Source organism: Centrocercus urophasianus, unplaced genomic scaffold (genome assembly GCF_019232065.1).
Source record: "Centrocercus urophasianus isolate 14NV4802_14NV808 unplaced genomic scaffold, USGS_Curo_1.0 seq_36, whole genome shotgun sequence".
In the NCBI taxonomy this organism is placed as follows: Eukaryota; Metazoa; Chordata; class Aves; order Galliformes; family Phasianidae; genus Centrocercus; species Centrocercus urophasianus.
In genome coordinates this window covers 6706427-6722626 of record NW_024884933.1, presented here as the reverse complement: position 1 = coordinate 6722626, position 16200 = coordinate 6706427, and the positions used below count along the sequence as shown (strand labels likewise).

At 52.8% G+C, this 16200-nt stretch overlaps 2 protein-coding genes across 5 annotated transcripts; one reads left to right on the top strand and one right to left on the bottom strand.

Moving 5' to 3' along the window:
- The first annotated feature begins 1304 nt into the window (after positions 1-1304).
- RCC2 (regulator of chromosome condensation 2) lies at positions 1305-8047 on the top strand. Of its 2 annotated transcripts, XR_006171002.1 has the most exons (13): positions 1305-1618; positions 2967-3060; positions 3183-3326; positions 3406-3537; positions 3621-3709; positions 4111-4225; positions 4446-4612; positions 4933-5113; positions 5206-5311; positions 5413-5485; positions 5600-5677; positions 6450-7142; positions 7246-8047. XR_006171002.1 is itself a non-coding variant. In XM_042831767.1 (12 exons), the coding sequence occupies exons 1-12, from the start codon at positions 1310-1312 to the stop codon at positions 6552-6554; spliced, it is 1593 nt and encodes a 530-aa protein (XP_042687701.1). In that variant the 5' UTR covers positions 1305-1309; the 3' UTR covers positions 6555-8047. The 2 variants fall into 2 exon arrangements, 1 of the variants encoding a protein (XP_042687701.1); XM_042831767.1 differs by having other exon boundaries at positions 6450-8047.
- An 851-nt stretch (positions 8048-8898) lies between these two features.
- On the bottom strand, positions 8899-15077 carry LOC122167178 (protein-arginine deiminase type-1-like). Of its 3 annotated transcripts, none has more exons than XM_042831581.1 (16): positions 14899-15077; positions 13390-13618; positions 13243-13315; positions 13106-13167; positions 12880-13027; positions 12676-12801; positions 11805-11983; positions 11626-11729; positions 11435-11546; positions 11213-11320; positions 10475-10623; positions 10260-10404; positions 10090-10183; positions 9928-10007; positions 9377-9505; positions 8899-9273 (listed from the first exon to the last, which is right to left on the bottom strand). In XM_042831581.1, exons 1-16 carry the CDS (start codon positions 14988-14990, stop codon positions 9040-9042), a joined length of 2064 nt encoding a protein of 687 aa, XP_042687515.1. In that variant the 5' UTR covers positions 14991-15077; the 3' UTR covers positions 8899-9039. The 3 variants fall into 3 exon arrangements, with proteins under 3 accessions (XP_042687515.1, XP_042687517.1, XP_042687516.1); XM_042831583.1 differs by having other exon boundaries at positions 10311-10404; XM_042831582.1 differs by having other exon boundaries at positions 13390-13570.
- Between the last annotated feature and the right edge of the window lie 1123 nt (positions 15078-16200).

Below are 16200 nucleotides of genomic sequence, written 5' to 3'. Positions count from 1 at the left end.
GGGGGGAAAGGGAAGAAAATAAAATAGAGAGAAGGGAGGCGGATCCACGTGGTGCAGTGAGAGACAGACAGAGATCCCATTGTTCAAAATCAATTAAAGAGGAAAAAAAAAGCGGGGGCAGACGGAGGGGAAGGACGAGGAGGGGGGGGGTCGGGACGGACACCCCGGGCTGCTCTTCCTGCAGCCCCCATTCGGACTATTTTTTGGCGTTTCCCCCCCCAAAAAAATCTCCCCCTTATCCCCCGACTCGGCCATATCAAAAAATCGCCCCCGGAACCCCCCGCAGCAAACAGCCACAGAGGGCTCGAAGGCGGCGGCGGCACAATCGGGGCCCCCCCGAGCAGGTGTGCGGGTGTGGGGTGCGGGGTGAGAGGGACCCCCGGAGTGCTGCTTCTCTTTGGTGGGGAGGGGGGGCAAGGGAAGCGAGGGGGGGTTATAACATGATAGCCTTCTGCCCGCAGCACTCCCCGATCGCCCTTTTGTAACCCTCGTTTCAACCCCAATCCCATTTGCACATCGTTCCTTTGCACCCCCCCTCTTTATAACCTCCCCAATTCTACCCTCTCCTTGCACATCATCTCTTGCATGCCTTCTTTACAAGTCCCCATTTGATGACCCCCCCCTTTCAAATCACCGTTTTCTACTCTTTTGCAGCCCCCTGCAAGAAACACCCAGCAGCACCCTCTGTCCCCACCCCCCACTCCTCTTTCCCACCACCTTTTGTACCCCCTTTTCACCCACCCCCCATTCTGCCACCCCTTTTACACTCTCCCTTTTGTAGCACCCCCTCGCCCCCTTTCCATTCACCTTTTAGGAACCCCATCCCTTTTCAGAGCCCCCCCAGCCCTATAATACCCCCCCCTCCTTTTTCACAATCACCCCGTTTGTACCCCCTCCATTTTATCGCTCCAACCTCCACTTTTGCGACCCCCCCCTTTAGAAGTGGCCCTTTGCAGATCTTTTCCGCTCCCCGATCCCCTTTTTTGCTCCCCCTTCCTAACCCTCCCCTTCATTTTACCACCTCCCTGTGCCCAGTCACTTCTGTATCCCTCTCCATCATCCCCCCTCCTCATCCCATCTGTGAGGAGAGACCCCCCCTCCCCTCCGCGTCCTCCTACGGACCGCGAACCCCCCGCGCCGTGGGGGCGCTCTCCCCTCAGCGGGGCGCTGTGATGGCGGTGGGGGGGGGGGGGGGGGGGGGGGGGTCCCCCCCGGGCCGCGCAGCGCCGTGGCGGCGTGACGGGGAGGCTCCGCGCGGGGTCGGGCCTGACGGCTCTCCTCGGTGTCGGGGCCGCCCCTCGCAGGCGCCATGCCCCGGAGGAAGGCGGCGGGGCCGCCGTGGGAGCCCGGCCCGGGCAGGAGGAGACCCGGGGCGGCGGGAGGGAGGCGGAGGCCTCGTAACGGCGGAGGAGGCGGCGGCAGCAGCGGCGGTAGCAGCGACGAGGAGGCGCCCCGAGAGCGGAGGCCGCGGGACGGCAGCCCAGGAGGAGGAGGAGGGAGGAGGCCCGGCCGGCCCGCAGCGCCCGGCTCGGGTTCGGCTCTCGGCCCGGGGCCCGGCGGCGCGGCGCGGGGACAGGCGGTGGTCATCTGCGAGCCCGAGCACAGCAAGGAGCGCATCGTGAGCTGCGCTGCCCGTGGGCCCCTCTGCAGCCCCGTGCACCCCCTTAACGCAGCCCTCTGTTAACCCCGCCTTCTGCTCCTGCCATTGCACCCCCTGCAGCCCTGCTCTGCACCCCGATGCACCCATCTCCTTTGAACCCTTGGCACCCCCGAATGCACTCCCCTTTCTTCCCTTTGCGTCCCTGTGATTCGCCCCTGCTTTGCACCTCTGCAACCCCCATCATGTCCCCTGATGCATGCATTGCAATCCCTTTAATCCGCCCCAGCTTTGCACCCCCCTTTGCACCCCGCTGATTTACCCCTACTTTGCACCTCCTCATAGCAACTCCCTTTGGCACCCCTGCTGGACTCCCCCATGGGCCCTCTCACTTTACTCTCAGTGGTCCTTCAGTTCTCCCCTTCATGCACTCCCTCATTGCACCCTTTGGACCTCATCCTTATACCTCCCATGACACCTCTACTGCCCTCCACTGGACCCCCTTAGCCCCCTTTTATTGCATCCTATCACAAACCTCCCCCCCAACTCACCCCTTCATTGCAAACATAGATTTGCCCACCTTTTACTGCAGCCCCTCGTGCTCCCAGCTTGCCCCCCGAGCCAAAACTTGCATCCTGTTCGCATCCCCAGTTGCCCCAAAGCACCCCTAAGGTGTTCTCCCATTGTGAAGGCTGTGAGTCCCCCTTTATTTCAGCACTTCAAGGCCCCTCCTTTTGCCCTCATTGAAGGGGAAGCCCAACCGTAGCTTTTGGGTCGTTTTTTTCCACGTTGACCCATTTGGAGAATTTTTAACTCAGTGCAACAGCAAGAAGTGCGCATGCACAACACACAAGCATTCAGTTCCTTTTTTCCCTCTTTTCTGACTCGTTTTGGGTTTGGCTTTTTCGTTGTGTTATTCTTTGTTGTTGTTTTTGTACTGATTAACATTTTGCTCCCTGCCTTTTGCAGGCAGTTGGTGCTGCACATGCCTTTCCTCTCCAAAGCATCGTCCTTTTGATGGGGGAAAAGCCATAATTAACAATTAGCCAGAACTGGAGGAGGTGCACATCCGTGCTCCATCCTGCAAAGAGCAACCCCCTCAGTTTCAGACCCATCTGCATGGAGGAGGAGCTGAAGAAATGGGAGTGTTTTGTATGCGTCTCCCTTTTGGGATGCAGTGCTTGCATGCAGTGTACACTGGGAGTTTTAATGCAAAATTGGAAAAAATCCCCCTTGTCCCCATCAGTTTGGCTCAGAAATGCAATTTGGTCGCAAGCTTGGATGCAACCCTATATCCACCCTGCATGCAAAAAATCTCCGCGTGGCTGACATTGCTGCAGATCTGACAAATCCTCCCTGCCCCTTGCAGAAACTCGAGGGCTCCAAGTGCAGAGGACAGCTCCTGATCTTTGGGGCCACCAACTGGGACCTGATTGGCCGCAAAGAAGTGCCTAAGCAGCAAGGTGAGCAAAATGCACTGCATTTGCATTGCCAGACATCAAGCAACACAACAGCAACAACACCAAAACATTTCATGCTGTGCATCCTTTTTGTATTCTTGTGTTGTTTGTTTTTTTCCCACCAGCTGCATATCGAAACCTGGGCCAGAATTTATGGGGGCCACACAGGTATGGGTGTCTCTCAGGTATTCAGGTGCGGAGTGTGGTTTCGGGACCATGCGCGGCTCACAGCCTCCTCATCACTGCCGAGGGCAAGCTGTGGAGCTGGGGTGAGCAAAGCACCAAAGCGCCTCTCAGAAAAACATGCAAAACCCTGCAGTGTGGCCTAACCCCTAACGATTCCCACAGGTCGTAATGAGAAGGGGCAGCTGGGCCACGGGGACACGAAGCGTGTGGAAGCCCCCAAGCTCATTGAGGTGCTGGGCAGTGAGGCCATCGTGCTGGCAGCATGCGGCCGGAACCACACGCTGGCTCTCACAGGTGGGGGGAAACCTCAACAAAATGCCCTAGAACTGCTGGGTTTTGCCCTGGTTTCATGGCTTTTCCCTATTTTTGGTTGGCAGAGAGTGGCTCCGTGTATGCTTTCGGGGAGAACAAAATGGGGCAGCTTGGTCTTGGGAACCAAACAGATGCTGTTCCAAGCCCCACACAGGTAAATCCGCTCTGTTCTATGCTTGTCCATTTTTTTTGTTGAGGTGAAAAGCAGCATATTTGTATTTTTTCACTGAAAAATGCACTCGCAGAATGCAAACCCCATTAGGATGTTGGGGTGTTCCCCTTTAGCATGTAAGGACGTCCCTGTTGAAGCTGCTTTGAAATGGAGCAGACAAAATGCAGCATGAAAGTGATATCATTAGGAAAAAACAACTGCGTACAAATTCTGTAGGATTTTTGGCTGTCCCCTTCCAAGTCTCTTGTTCCATTTTAGGGTGAAAACCCAATGCTTTAGGGGAGCTTATGACCAAGAAAAATGAGAATGGGGGTGAGCTCCCAGAGGTGTTCTTCCCCCCCCCAGAAATTCAGCTTTTTGCCTTCTTCTCATCTTTTTTGCAGATCATGTACAATGGGCAGCCCATCACCAAAATGGCCTGCGGGGCTGAGTTCAGCATGATCATGGACTGCAAAGGAAACCTCTACTCCTTTGGGTGCCCGGAGTACGGGCAGCTGGGTATGGCCACGTTTTGGGATGTTTTTTTAAAGGTTTGGGGCATAGGAAACATTCCCTGCCTCAGTTTTCCCAGCTGTGAAATGGGTTCAGAGCTGATGTAGCAGCTCCCAGAAAGAAAACGGAAAAGACAACTCACTCAAAAACCAGGATGCAAACCTGAAACAAAAGGGGTTTTGCAAGTGGGAAATGGATTTCTTGGTGATGCAGTGTCCTTGTGCAGGGCACAACTCCGATGGGAAGTTCATCGCCCGAGCACAGCGCATAGAGTACGACTGCGAGCTGGTGCCGCGCCGCGTGGCCATCTTCATTGAGAAGACCAAAGATGGGCAGATCCTGCCCGTCCCCAACGTGGTGGTGCGGGATGTGGCATGCGGGGCCAACCACACGGTGAGCACTCAGCAGTGTAGCCCTTCGCTTTTTGCTTTTTATCGTTGCCTTGCTTTTTGCAAATGTATTATTGCAGCGAAAAAAAGAGGCGTCCCTTTTGGCCAGCTTTCCCTGCTTCAGTTTGCAGCATATACTTGCAGTGTTTACCTAAGGACAGATCAGCAATATGCATTGAAGGATAAGTGCAGTATGCATTTCAGGATGAAGCTTCTGCAGCGTGCTCATGGTTTGCGGCGTACTCTGCAGTCCGTGCAGTCGCTATGTCGCCTGCACCAAAGCTGCACACAGCCCCACTCACTGTACATCCCCCCTGTTCACAGCTTGTCCTGGACTCCCAGAAGCGTGTTTTCTCCTGGGGCTTTGGTGGCTACGGGCGACTGGGCCACGCAGAGCAGAAGGATGAGATGGTGCCACGCTTGGTCAAGCTCTTTGACTTCCCAGGCCGAGGAGCTGCACAGATCTACGCTGGCTACACGTGTTCCTTTGCTGTCAGTGAGACAGGTGGGTGGCCACCCTGCGTCCCTAATTTCAGTTGATGTGAGCAGATCCACACAGGTAGGAGCAGCCCTAATATGTGTTCTGGGGACTTGCAGGTGGCTTGTTTTTCTGGGGTGCCACCAACACCTCCCGTGAGTCCACCATGTACCCAAAAGCAGTGCAGGACCTGTGCGGCTGGAAGATCCGCAGCCTGGCCTGTGGGTGAGTGGTTGTCCCCCCAAAATCTCCCTTTTCTTAGTTTTGGAGTGCAAGGGGGTTGCAGGTGCAGGGTGCTGGAGTCAGCACCTTGCATTGTGCTGCAGAAAGAGCAGCATCATTGTGGCAGCGGACGAGAGCACCATCAGCTGGGGCCCATCTCCCACCTTTGGAGAGCTGGTAAGAAGGATTTATGGCACTCTAAACCGTACAGTTTTACCCCTCATCTTCTGGAGCAGGGGCTCTGCTTGTCAGCCCACTACAGTTTTTTGGGGTTGTGCTTGTGTCTTTCAGGGCTATGGGGACCACAAGCCCAAGTCATCAACGGCTGCCCAAGAGGTGAAGACCTTGGATGGGATCTACACGGAGCAGGTAGGCAGGGACCCACACACCTTTGTGTCCCCAGTGGTGGCTGGGACCATCAGTAGCTCATCCCACCCATGGGTGCTCCCACTGGTGCAGTGTTTCCAACTGCTCAATGCTCCCACCCATGAGTCGGTGCCTCCTGTGCGTTGCTCCTGCCCATGTGATATTGGGACCTGTACAGTGCTGCCACCCACGGGATGCTGTCACTCGTGGCATGCTGTCACCCTTGTGTTGTACCCATTTGTGTAATGCTCTCATCCGTGCAGTGCTTCCACCCATTGGATGCTGACAGCTGTCCAACACTCCTACCCGCAGATTATTCCCACCCATGAGTTGCTGTCACCCATGGGTTCTTTCCACTGAAGCGATGGTGCCATACATGGGAGACTGTCACCCGTGGGTTGTGCCTACCCCTGTAATGCTAACAGCATGAGATGCTGTCATCTGTCAGATTTCTGTTGCCTTCGTGATGCTCCCACCCATCGGTTCTTCTCACCCAAGAGATGGTGCCACCCATGGGATGCTGTCACCCATCTGTTGTGCCTGCCCGTGTTATGCTGTCACTTACAGGATGCTCCCCTCCACAGGATGTCCCTACCTATGGGATACTCCCACCCATGAGTTGTTGCTCACGCTCATGGACTCTCCCATCCCACGGGGTGCTCCTACCTGTGCTTTTCCCCCACGGTGGGATGTTTCTCAAGCATAGCCCAGTATAAAGGGAGGGGGCCCAGCAGCAGCAGGAGCGATGCTTTGCCTCACCCCGCACTCCCTGCAGGTGGCCATGGGCTATGCCCACTCCCTGGTGATTGCCCGCGATGAGAGCGATGCCGAGAAGGAGAAGCTGCGCAAGCTGCCGGAGTACAACCCCCGCACCATCTGAGCGCAGCCACGGCTCTGCTGCCTGTTCTCCTACAATTTCCAAAGCGTTGGATTCCCCCCTTCCACGGCCAAGACCTTTCCCCGTGGCTTTTCCATTTCCCATCCCCACCCTCGCAGGACCTTTTGGCACATCCAGGCTTTTTTAGTTGTTGGGTTTAGGGGATTTTTTATCTGTTCATTTTATTGCTGTTCCGCACAGAAAGGGGGGTGCTGGGTTCACCTGGGTAGGCATAGACATTTAACTTTTTTTTATTATTATTATCTTTGTTACCAGATTTCTCTGGTTGTAGGCTTGGAGCAAAACTCAACCAGTAAACCCCTCCTTTTCCACAACATGGCAATTTGGGGGGGCATTTTTCGCAAATAACCTCTATTTTGGGTGCTATTATTTTAGGGTTGTGCGTGTTTCCCACCCTCCTTCCTCAACATCCCTTTTCCTCTGGGGATTTGGGACCAGATGTGCTATCTCATACCCATAGGGACAAACCCCGTGCTCCCTTCTCCATCCCAGCATCATTTTTTTGAGCTGGATGCCTCCAAACCTGCGGATTCCCCAAACCCCCCACTGCCCATCCCAGGGCGATCTCAGGTATGAAGAGCGGGCCCTGAAGCATCGTGTAAGCTTTTTCTCTTTGTTTTTTTTTCTTTTTTCCCATTAATTATTATTATTTTTATTATTATTATTATTTCAGCCTGGTATCTGCCAAAAGCCCTTCCTGGGGCGACGCTGTGCACTGTGCTGGAGAAACGAGGTGCCTTTACATGCAGAGCCCAGCTCTGCCTCCACACAACCCAAGGGTGATATTTTATTACCTTATTTTCTAGTTTTTAGGGTTTATTTTGATTTTTTTTTTATCCCTTTCTGCTCCCCACATGCAGCTGTGGGGGCAGCTCTGCAGTATTTTATGGAGAGAAAAAAAAAAAAAAAAAGATTTTACAAAAAAAAGGGGGGGAGGGTTCTTTATGTTTGCTTTGGGGTTAGGATTTATTTTGGGGTTTATCTTGGTGTGTTAGAGTCAAAACTTCCAGGATGGGAAGAGCAACAGGGCAGAGATGTCAGATACTCCGTTTTTTTGAGCAATATTCACATTTGCTGCAGGAGGAGGTCAGGGTGTGCAGCACCCCAATGGGGCTTTTAGAACCTTATCCCCACTTTTTTCTACCTGCAATATTTCAGGATCATCCCCATCAGCTGCCAGCCCCAAATGGGCACAACGATATGCTGCAGCGTAAGAACAGGGGTGGAAAAACAGCAAAAAGCCATTTTCACCCCTAAAAAAGCAATTTGGGCCCCAGGCCCATTGTGCCCCATTGCATCCCAGCGAAAGGAGAGGGCTGGAAGCATGGAAAAATAATAACCCACGATGCTCTCAGAGCAGTGTTCCCTTTAGATGAGGCGACAGGTTCCCGGTTAGTGCTGTCGTTGTCTTCATCATGTTTTTTTATATTTCTTGGAGTAAATGTTTAAATAAACGCCGTTGTGTACGACTCTCAGCTACTGCATGCACGCCCCAGCCCCAGGTTCGGCACAGAGCAGCGATGCAGTCAGCAAAAGCTGCCCTGACTTTCGTCACAAGCTGCAGAGCTGCTCTCCTTCATTCCTGCCCGTTTTCTCTTCTAACCAAAATGAACAAATAAAGGGAGTGCTCCTTTTTCACCCCAATGCACTGCACTCTCAGCACCAGTAGCCCTAAAAGCAGACGCACAGCCATTAGGGGGCACCAGCCTGCTGCTGACATAATCTCTCCCCCCCCCCCCCCCTCTGATTTTGCAAGCAGGGTGCAAGTGCAGCAGTACATACATACATGTGTTTTTGTGCGTGATTTTGTGCATGTACATTTGCTTTTTGTTTTTACGTGCATGTATTTGCACATGCCTCTTTTTCTAGTGCATGTGTGTATTTTACTCTCTGTACGTGTATTTTGCAGTTCGGTACTTTCTGCCTTCATATTTTTGTCCCTGCATGCATCTTTCAGTGCGTGCTTGCCTGCTGTAGTACATGCATGGCAGTTTGTGTGCATGACTTGTGGTACAGTGTTACCATTCGTATTCCCATCCACGCATCCCCACTTTGTAGAGCAGCACATGCACTCACATACATTTTCTGTGGACATTTCTTCTAATGCATGCGTGTTTTACTATGAATGGTCCCACGCACACGTACACATCTTGCAAGCCTGTGGACATAGATCTTTTTTGTGCATCTCTTTCTGCATATGCATGTGGGTTTTTTGTGCATTTTTATGCATGCATTGCATTGTTAAACATGCAGATGCTTTTTTCCATATACATCGCTGCGGAGCACTGCATCACCCCCCTAAACACCACTTAAAGATGCCTTTAACTTCAGCAGGAGGCTGGTAGCAAGCACAGCCCTCATTTATTTCCAAGGGGAGTTGGGGGGGGCGGCTGCAGAAGGCACTTAAGGGATGGAGAAGGGGATTTGGGGGAAAAAAAAAAAAAAAAAAAGGAGGAAAATGGGTGGCTCAGGGCACCATCCGCCACCACTTGAAGGCAAAGGGTTTGCGGCGGACGTTGGTGCCGCAGTGCACCTCTCCAGCAAGCTTGTGGTAGGAGAAGAAGTCGTTGATGAAGGTGCAGGAGAGCCCCAGGGGCTGCAGCAGTGCTCTCACCCGCTCCTCCAGGCAGCACTGCCCATCCACCAGTGGCCCGAAGGGCTTGGGGATGCCCAGGTGTCTGCCCAGCACCAGCATGTTCACCTGGAGATGGACCAGAAGTAGTTTCCTCACCCCAGTGGCAAACGAGGAGAGCACAAAGGGCTGCCAGCATGCAGCCCTAAATTCACCCTGAGCTGCTTGTTACCATGTCAGGGAAATAAGCCATGGCTCTGGCTTGGTCATCAGCTTGGAAGAGCTGTGGGATGTCGATGATGTCCTGCTCAGCCAGCCCCAGCTCCCGCTTCAGGATGTCCCGGTTCCAACTAATGCAGCTCTGTGGGGAGGGAGTGTGGTTGGGGGTGAGTGGGGGGATAAGGAGGGGTAAGTGAACAGGGGGGCAAGGGGGCGGAGGAACAGGACAGGAAGATGGGAGGATGAGGACAGGGACAGAAGGACAGAGATGGGAGGACAAGGACACAACAGGGACAGAGACAGAGAGGGAGACGAAGACAGGAAAAAAGGGACTGAGAAACTGACAGGGAGATGGGGAGGAGGGGGAAGAAAAAGGACAGGGAATGGGGTTAGGCTGGCATAGGGAGATGGCTGGGAACAGGAATAGGGATGAGGAGACAGGGAGGAGGGGAAAGAGACAGGGACTGGGAGAAGGGGAGAGGGAAGACAGTGGGACAGAAAGATGAAGGGGAGGTGGACAGATGGACACAGAGACAGGGGGAAGTATGTACAGCAGGACCTCACCTGCGCGAAGGCATTGAACTTGCGCAGCGCTTCATTTCCCAGGATCTCGTTGATGCTCGGCTTGGGCACACTGTGCAGCCCTGAACACAGAGCAAGGAGCCTCACCCCATGTCAGGAAGACAGTGAGTTGTGTGGGGGTGTGAGGTACCACAGCATCCCTACCCTGGAACATTGTCGCTTCCCCATAGCCCATCTCCTGCTTCTCCCTGAGCAGCTGGTAGCAGGCACTGGGGCTGGCCAGCAGCAGCCTAAATCCCTACAAATGGAAAGAGCAATACGAGCTCACCCCATGTTTCCCCCTGTAAAAATCACCCCATAAAAGAGCTGCCCACCTTCCGATCAGGTGCGGGGATGAAGCTGAGGAACTCATCAACATGTCCGACCTGCAGCCAGTCTGAGAAGAGCTCCACAGGCGCCTGCACCCGTTGGGCAGCGAGGAAATTCCGTACTGCTTTGGCCATGCGTCGGCCGCCAAACCTAAGGGCAATGATTGGGGACCTCAGCCTAGGCCTCTGGGTGTGGTGTACACCAAAATCCCACCTCCCACCTGGGGAAGCTGCTGCCGATGAGGATGCGGCCCAGTGGGTACTCCTTGCTGCGCACCGTCACTGGTGGGCTGACCTCCAGGTTGCCGAAGGAGTCAAGGCTGGAGGTGTTCTCTGGTGTTTCCTGAGCCACATAGCCAAAATCAGGGCCCTGGGGGGAAAGCAGGGCTGGCATTAAGCCTTGGGAGTGCCAAACCTTGAAGCATGATGTTCCTGTTGCCCATGCTGATTTGGCTTATCTCCTTCCTACAAATTAATTTACCCTATTGTATGATTCTCTGAATCCACCTGTTGGGAAATAGACCTTCAGGATCATCACATCCAACCATCAGCCCGACCTGCTGAGCCCCATCACTCAACCGCAGCCCTTGGCGATTGCTCATCTTCTTAGCCTTGTTCTTATTCCTTTTCTGATTCTCAGTAGTATCCTACTCCTACTCTTATTCCTGTTCTTACTTCTATTCATACTTTTATTCTCATTTCTATTTCCTTTTTCCATTCCTATTCCTGTTCCCATTCCTTCTCTTATTACTACTCCTATTTCTTACTCCTATTCTCATTCTTATTCCCACTCCCACTACTATTCCTATTCCCACCCCTATCCCTACTGATTTTTTTTTTTAATTCATTTTAATTCTTTTCCTTATCCTTTTGCACACTGCCACAGTGCACAGCACTCCTTGCTAGCACCAGAAAACCCAACACCAGGGGTTGGAGGACAAGCAGCTTTAGTTGGGCACCAGGATGCTCCTGACAGGGAAGTCCTTCAGGCCCCGGTCACGGGGTGAGTCGAAGACCACTGGGAACATTTTATGAGGTGCTTGCACATAGCCAAACTCCACTTCATCCTGCAAAAAAAGCAGAGGGAAAAGGAAGTGCAGTGGAGCCACAGCCAAAGGGTCCCAACCCCACATCACTCACCTGGAGCCACAGCCAAAGGGTCCCAACCCCACATCACTCACCTGGATCCAACGGTCGTTGCGGTTTTCGGGCAGTGGGCAGATGGTCACTGGGCACTTGGCTTCCTCAGCCAGTGCGCTGACAGCCGCCACAAAGTCCTCATTGTCCTCCACACTGGGAAATAAAAACAGGGAGGCACAAGGATGCAGTGGAGCCCGGAGGGATGCAGCCACCAACCCCCCCTGGCACCCACCTACACACAAAGACCTCCAACGGTGCCAACGTGTTGGGTGTCATGATCCACGGAGCCACACGGAACACCACCGTGTCCGTGAAAATGGGCGTTTCCAGCAAGCCCTGCAAGGGGGGAGTGGAATTGAGACATCACTCACCCCCATCTGTAGGTAAAACCTATGTTATTCAGGGCATTACCTTCTCAGGGCTCTCCAGCAGTGTGACATGGAATGCAACCAGCCCTGAAAAGCCAGCGTCAGGGAAGGCGAGCCCCTCCACGTAGAAGATGCTTTCTTCCTGGTGCTGACTGGGCTTCACAGCATAGGCAAGCTTGTCACCCCCCAGCACGTGCTTGTATTCTTCCAGTGCGACGCTGTCTGTGGACACAGGCGGCACCATGCAACCATGCAGCACTTACCCTGCAGCATTCCACCTCCATTTCTCAGCTCCTCGCAAAAGGTGCAGATTGGTGTTGCACCATGACACATCAGGACACAGCGAGCACACCTCTATCATTGAGTGTACCATTGTACCACTGGGAACAAAGCAACCTCGTGGCATGCATTTGGGATTCTGGAGGTGTCAGCTCTCATTTTGCCCACCTCATTAATGATCTGTGGAGTGGAATACCTCTCCTATGAGGACAGGCTGAGAGATCAGGGGCTCTTCAGCCTGAAGAAAGGTCTGAGGTGACCTGACAGCAGCCTTTCAGTATCTAAAGGGGAGCTACAGGAAAGAAGGGGACAGACTCTTCAGCAGGGTATGTGGTGATAGAACAAGGGGAAATGGCTTCAAGCTCAGGGAGGGTAGATTTAGGTTAGATACAAAGAAAAAGTCTTTTCCAGTGAGGGTAGTGAGGTACCGGAGCAGGTTAGCTAACATTGTGGTTGATGCCCCATCCGTGGGGACTTTCAAGGTGAAGACGTGTAATGCCGCAGGCAGCGTGATCCAACTGTGGTGTTCCTGTTCATTGCAGGGGGTTGGACTAGATGGCCTTCCGAGGTCCCTTCCAACTCTAAGGATTCTATGATTTATAGGGGGGCCTAGAGAGGGGTCATCCCACACTCACTGCCTCCGTAGAACACGCCGACTTTATCAGCATCACTGAAACCCACGTGTAGGATGAGGCCATGGCCAGTGAAGATGGTGCGTGGTCCACGGGTCCGCAGAACCATTTGTGACATGTCCTTCAGGTCTAGGGTGACAGTGAGGACAAACTGGGGAGGAAAACCACCAAAAAGAGGAAACACAGCAAGAAAAGAGCTGGCCATACCTTCGTAGGAGCACACGGTGTCACGATTATCTGTAAGCTGGCTTTTGGGTTCGCTACTGTCACCCATCAACCGGCTTTTGGGGTCATCGCGGTCACAGTTGACCAGCAGAATGGCACCATGCCCATCAGGACCCCATGTCCACGTGGCCTGGGGATAGGAAAGCAGGGTTGGGAACACTGTTGGAGCCACCTACAGGGGTGGGGATTGTTGTTTTCACTGCACTACCTTGTCCACCAACGTCCTGCTGACTGACCCACTGCGACCAGTGTCAGCATCCAGCGAGACTTCTGCAGGGACAACAGGTGCTCAGTGGAGAAATGGCATGGAGACACCACTTTTTGGGACCAAATATTCCCACTTACCCACACAAGTGAGGTACAGCATAGCTCTGCCCACTGGCACCCCGCTGGCTTCACCAAAATAGGAAATCCTGACCTGTGATGTCACAGCCAATGAGTTCAGTATCACCCAGAGGTGATACTGGGTGCTGCTGGGCTGCTGTCACCCACCTTCTCATCCCCAACATCCTTGCTGATTGCCTCCATGGTGAGCAGCACCTCAGTGCCAGTGGCCAAGGGCCAGCGGGTGACACTTGAGGGCAGCTTCACACTTTGTGTCTCATGCACCACGTAGACTTTCACGCCTGGCGTGCCCTGCGCATGGAAGGCGATGGCATCCTTGGGTGCTGACCTGGGGGAGCACAGCTGTTGGGGCATTACTGCAGTGATGCAGCAAGTCCTGCAATGTACAATTGCAATGAATCCTGCAGTATGTAATGAATCCCACAAAATGCAGTAAGCCCTACTACGTTCAACCTCAAGAAATCCTACAGTGTTCAACTGTAATGAATCCAGTCTTATGTAACTGCAACAAATCCTGCAACATTCAACCTCAAAAAAATCCTGCAGCATTCGACTGTGACAAATCCTGCAACAAATCCTGGAAACAGCAAGAAATTCTACAAAATGAAACTGCAATAAGTCCTGCAAAGTGAAATAAATCCTGCAATGTGCAACAAGTCTTGCAAAACATCCCCAACTCTACATTATTCAAGTCCAATAAATTCTGTACCAATCAACTGCACCAAAACTCCAGAGGTCTTTTCCTATGGCATGAGGCTTCCCAGATATTTAAATTCCACCCCACAGTAACAAATGCATCCCCTTCAGAGCACAGCAACGCCACAGCGGGTGCGGGAAGTGAGTGGGGATGGAGGAAGCACCAGCAGGCGAATGGGCAGGCTGCAGCATGCAGCGCTCAGTGCAAGAGGGCATTGCCAGGGCAGGAACTTCTGCAAGGAGGGGAGAAGCCCAGTCCTGGGTGCTGTGATGCTACTAACATCCACAGGGCAGAGGTGTGTTTGAAGCAGCACAAGGCAACCCAAAAAAGCAAAACTAAAGTCAGTTGGAGCTTTAAGGAAAATGGAAGAAAAAGCAAAACTTGTTGCTGTAAACCAGGCTGTGGCCAAACACTCGCATGTCTGCAGGGAACGCCCCAGCAAGCAATGTTTCCATGGTTAACTCTGTATTCACCTACACAAGGAAATATTTCTATTTCTTGCTGGGACAGCACAGCAGCCCCTAGAGTAGAGTTCTGGAGCCCAGATGGAGAATGCAACCAGATTTGGGATTTCGCATCCAAAATCTGTTTCTCCACAGAGGTTGCAAACTTTTCCATTCATCCCGAGCACTGAGTAGCGGTGCCATCCCATTCCAGGTGCTGAAAGCCCCTGGGAGCAGAAGGAGCAATACCCCACTTTTCAATACTGAAAATCCAACAGGAGCAGGAGCAATCCCTTTCTTTTGGATGCTGAAAATCCCAACAGAAGCAATCCCTTTCTTTTGGATGATGAATCGCCTTGGTAAACCCACCCGAACACATCAGCATCGCCTTTCCCCAGCTCAACCCATCTGCCTCTATTTTTACCCTCTCCTCACTTAACCCAGCTTTAACTCCCACAGGCGGAAAGAGAAAATAATATAACCCCAAAGCAGATTTTTGGACACCCCGTTTCTTACCCCTGGATGTCCAAGGACAGCTCTGTGCCCAGCACACAGACAGTGCTGGTGGGCCGTTGGGTGCAAAGCTGAACACGACGCTGCTGGGCCATGCCACCACACAGCCCCGAGTGCTGGCAGGGGTGGCACGAGGGGATTATAAAGGCTGGCAGCGGGGAGGGGATTAAAACAGCCTGATCCCACCCAGCTGGTGCGCACCGCTGAGCTTTCTGACAACAGAGCGTGAATCAGGGCTGATTTTTCACCCCAACGCTGCCTTCCCCGGAACAACGCTTTTTATTTGTCGCCTTTTTTTTTTTATCCCCGAGATAACAAAGTAGCCTTGTCACCAAGGAGAAACCCGCACCGTAAATTATTCACCACGACACCAGAGCCGAGCTGGTGCCATGCCAGGCTGCTATTTCCTACTGCGCGCCTCCCCAGGCTCCTCACAGAATCGCAGGAGATGGAAGGGACCTGAAGAGATCCTGGAGTCCAACCCCCCTCATAAAGCAGCTCCCTACAATTGGCCGCACGGACCAGCATACGGATAACTCTTGAATATCTCCATAGAAAGAGATTCTACAGCCGCTCTGAGCAACCCGTTCAGTGCTCTGTCCCCCTTACCATAAATAAGTTCTTCCACATGTTAGCACAGAACTTCCTGTGCTCAAGTTTTAAGCCATTAGTCCTTGCCCCGTTGCTGTGCACCACCAAGAAGAGCCTGGCCTCATCCATTTGCCTCCCACCTCCCCTCAGATATTTATAAGCATTTATCAGATCCCCTCTCAGCCTTCTTCTCCCCAGGCTGAGCAGATCCAGGTTACTCAGTCTCTCGTCACACCGGAGATCTCCAGGCCTTTTATCATCTCTGTGACCCTCCACTGGACTCTTTCTGGAGCTCCCTCTCTTTTTAGAACAGGGGAGCCCAGAACTGACGTAGAAGTCTAAATCTCTACTCACGAGGGCAGAGCAGAGGGGAAGGATAACCACCCTTGACTTGCTGGCCGCACTCTGTGCAGCGCACTCCATGATAACATTGGCCTTCTTGGCCACAAGGGCACGCTACTGGCTCATCACCACCTGGCTGTCCCCCAGGGCCCCAGGCTTTTCTCTGCAGAGCTCCTGCCCAGCAGGTCATCTCCTTACCTGCACTGATGCACACAACTGTAATACTAAAATGGAAAAGAAAGTACCGTGATAAAAGTAGCATGGCAAAGCTTTCAGCCAGATCAAATAAGAACAAGATTAAAGCAACAGATACAGAAAAAAAAAGAAAAAAAAGGAAAAAAAAAAGGAAAAAAAAAAAAAAAAAAAAAAAAA

Bases quoted from the DNA above. Each gene is read 5' to 3' on its own strand.
- RCC2 (XM_042831767.1), top strand. From the start codon at position 1,310: ATGCCCCGGAGGAAGGCGGCGGGGCCGCCGTGGGAGCCCGGCCCGGGC. The intron at 4,226-4,445 runs GTATGGCCACGT...GTCCTTGTGCAG, and splicing joins CCCGGAGTACGGGCAGCTGG to GGCACAACTCCGATGGGAAG. The intron at 5,312-5,412 runs GTGAGTGGTTGT...ATTGTGCTGCAG, and splicing joins ATCCGCAGCCTGGCCTGTGG to AAAGAGCAGCATCATTGTGG.
- LOC122167178 (XM_042831581.1), bottom strand. From the start codon at position 14,990: ATGGCCCAGCAGCGTCGTGTTCAGCTTTGCACCCAACGGCCCACCAGC. The intron at 13,168-13,242 runs GTAAGTGGGAAT...TTGTCCCTGCAG, and splicing joins GCTGTACCTCACTTGTGTGG to AAGTCTCGCTGGATGCTGAC. The intron at 10,624-11,212 runs GTGCCCAACTAA...CTTTCCCCCCAG, and splicing joins TCCCTGTCAGGAGCATCCTG to GGCCCTGATTTTGGCTATGT.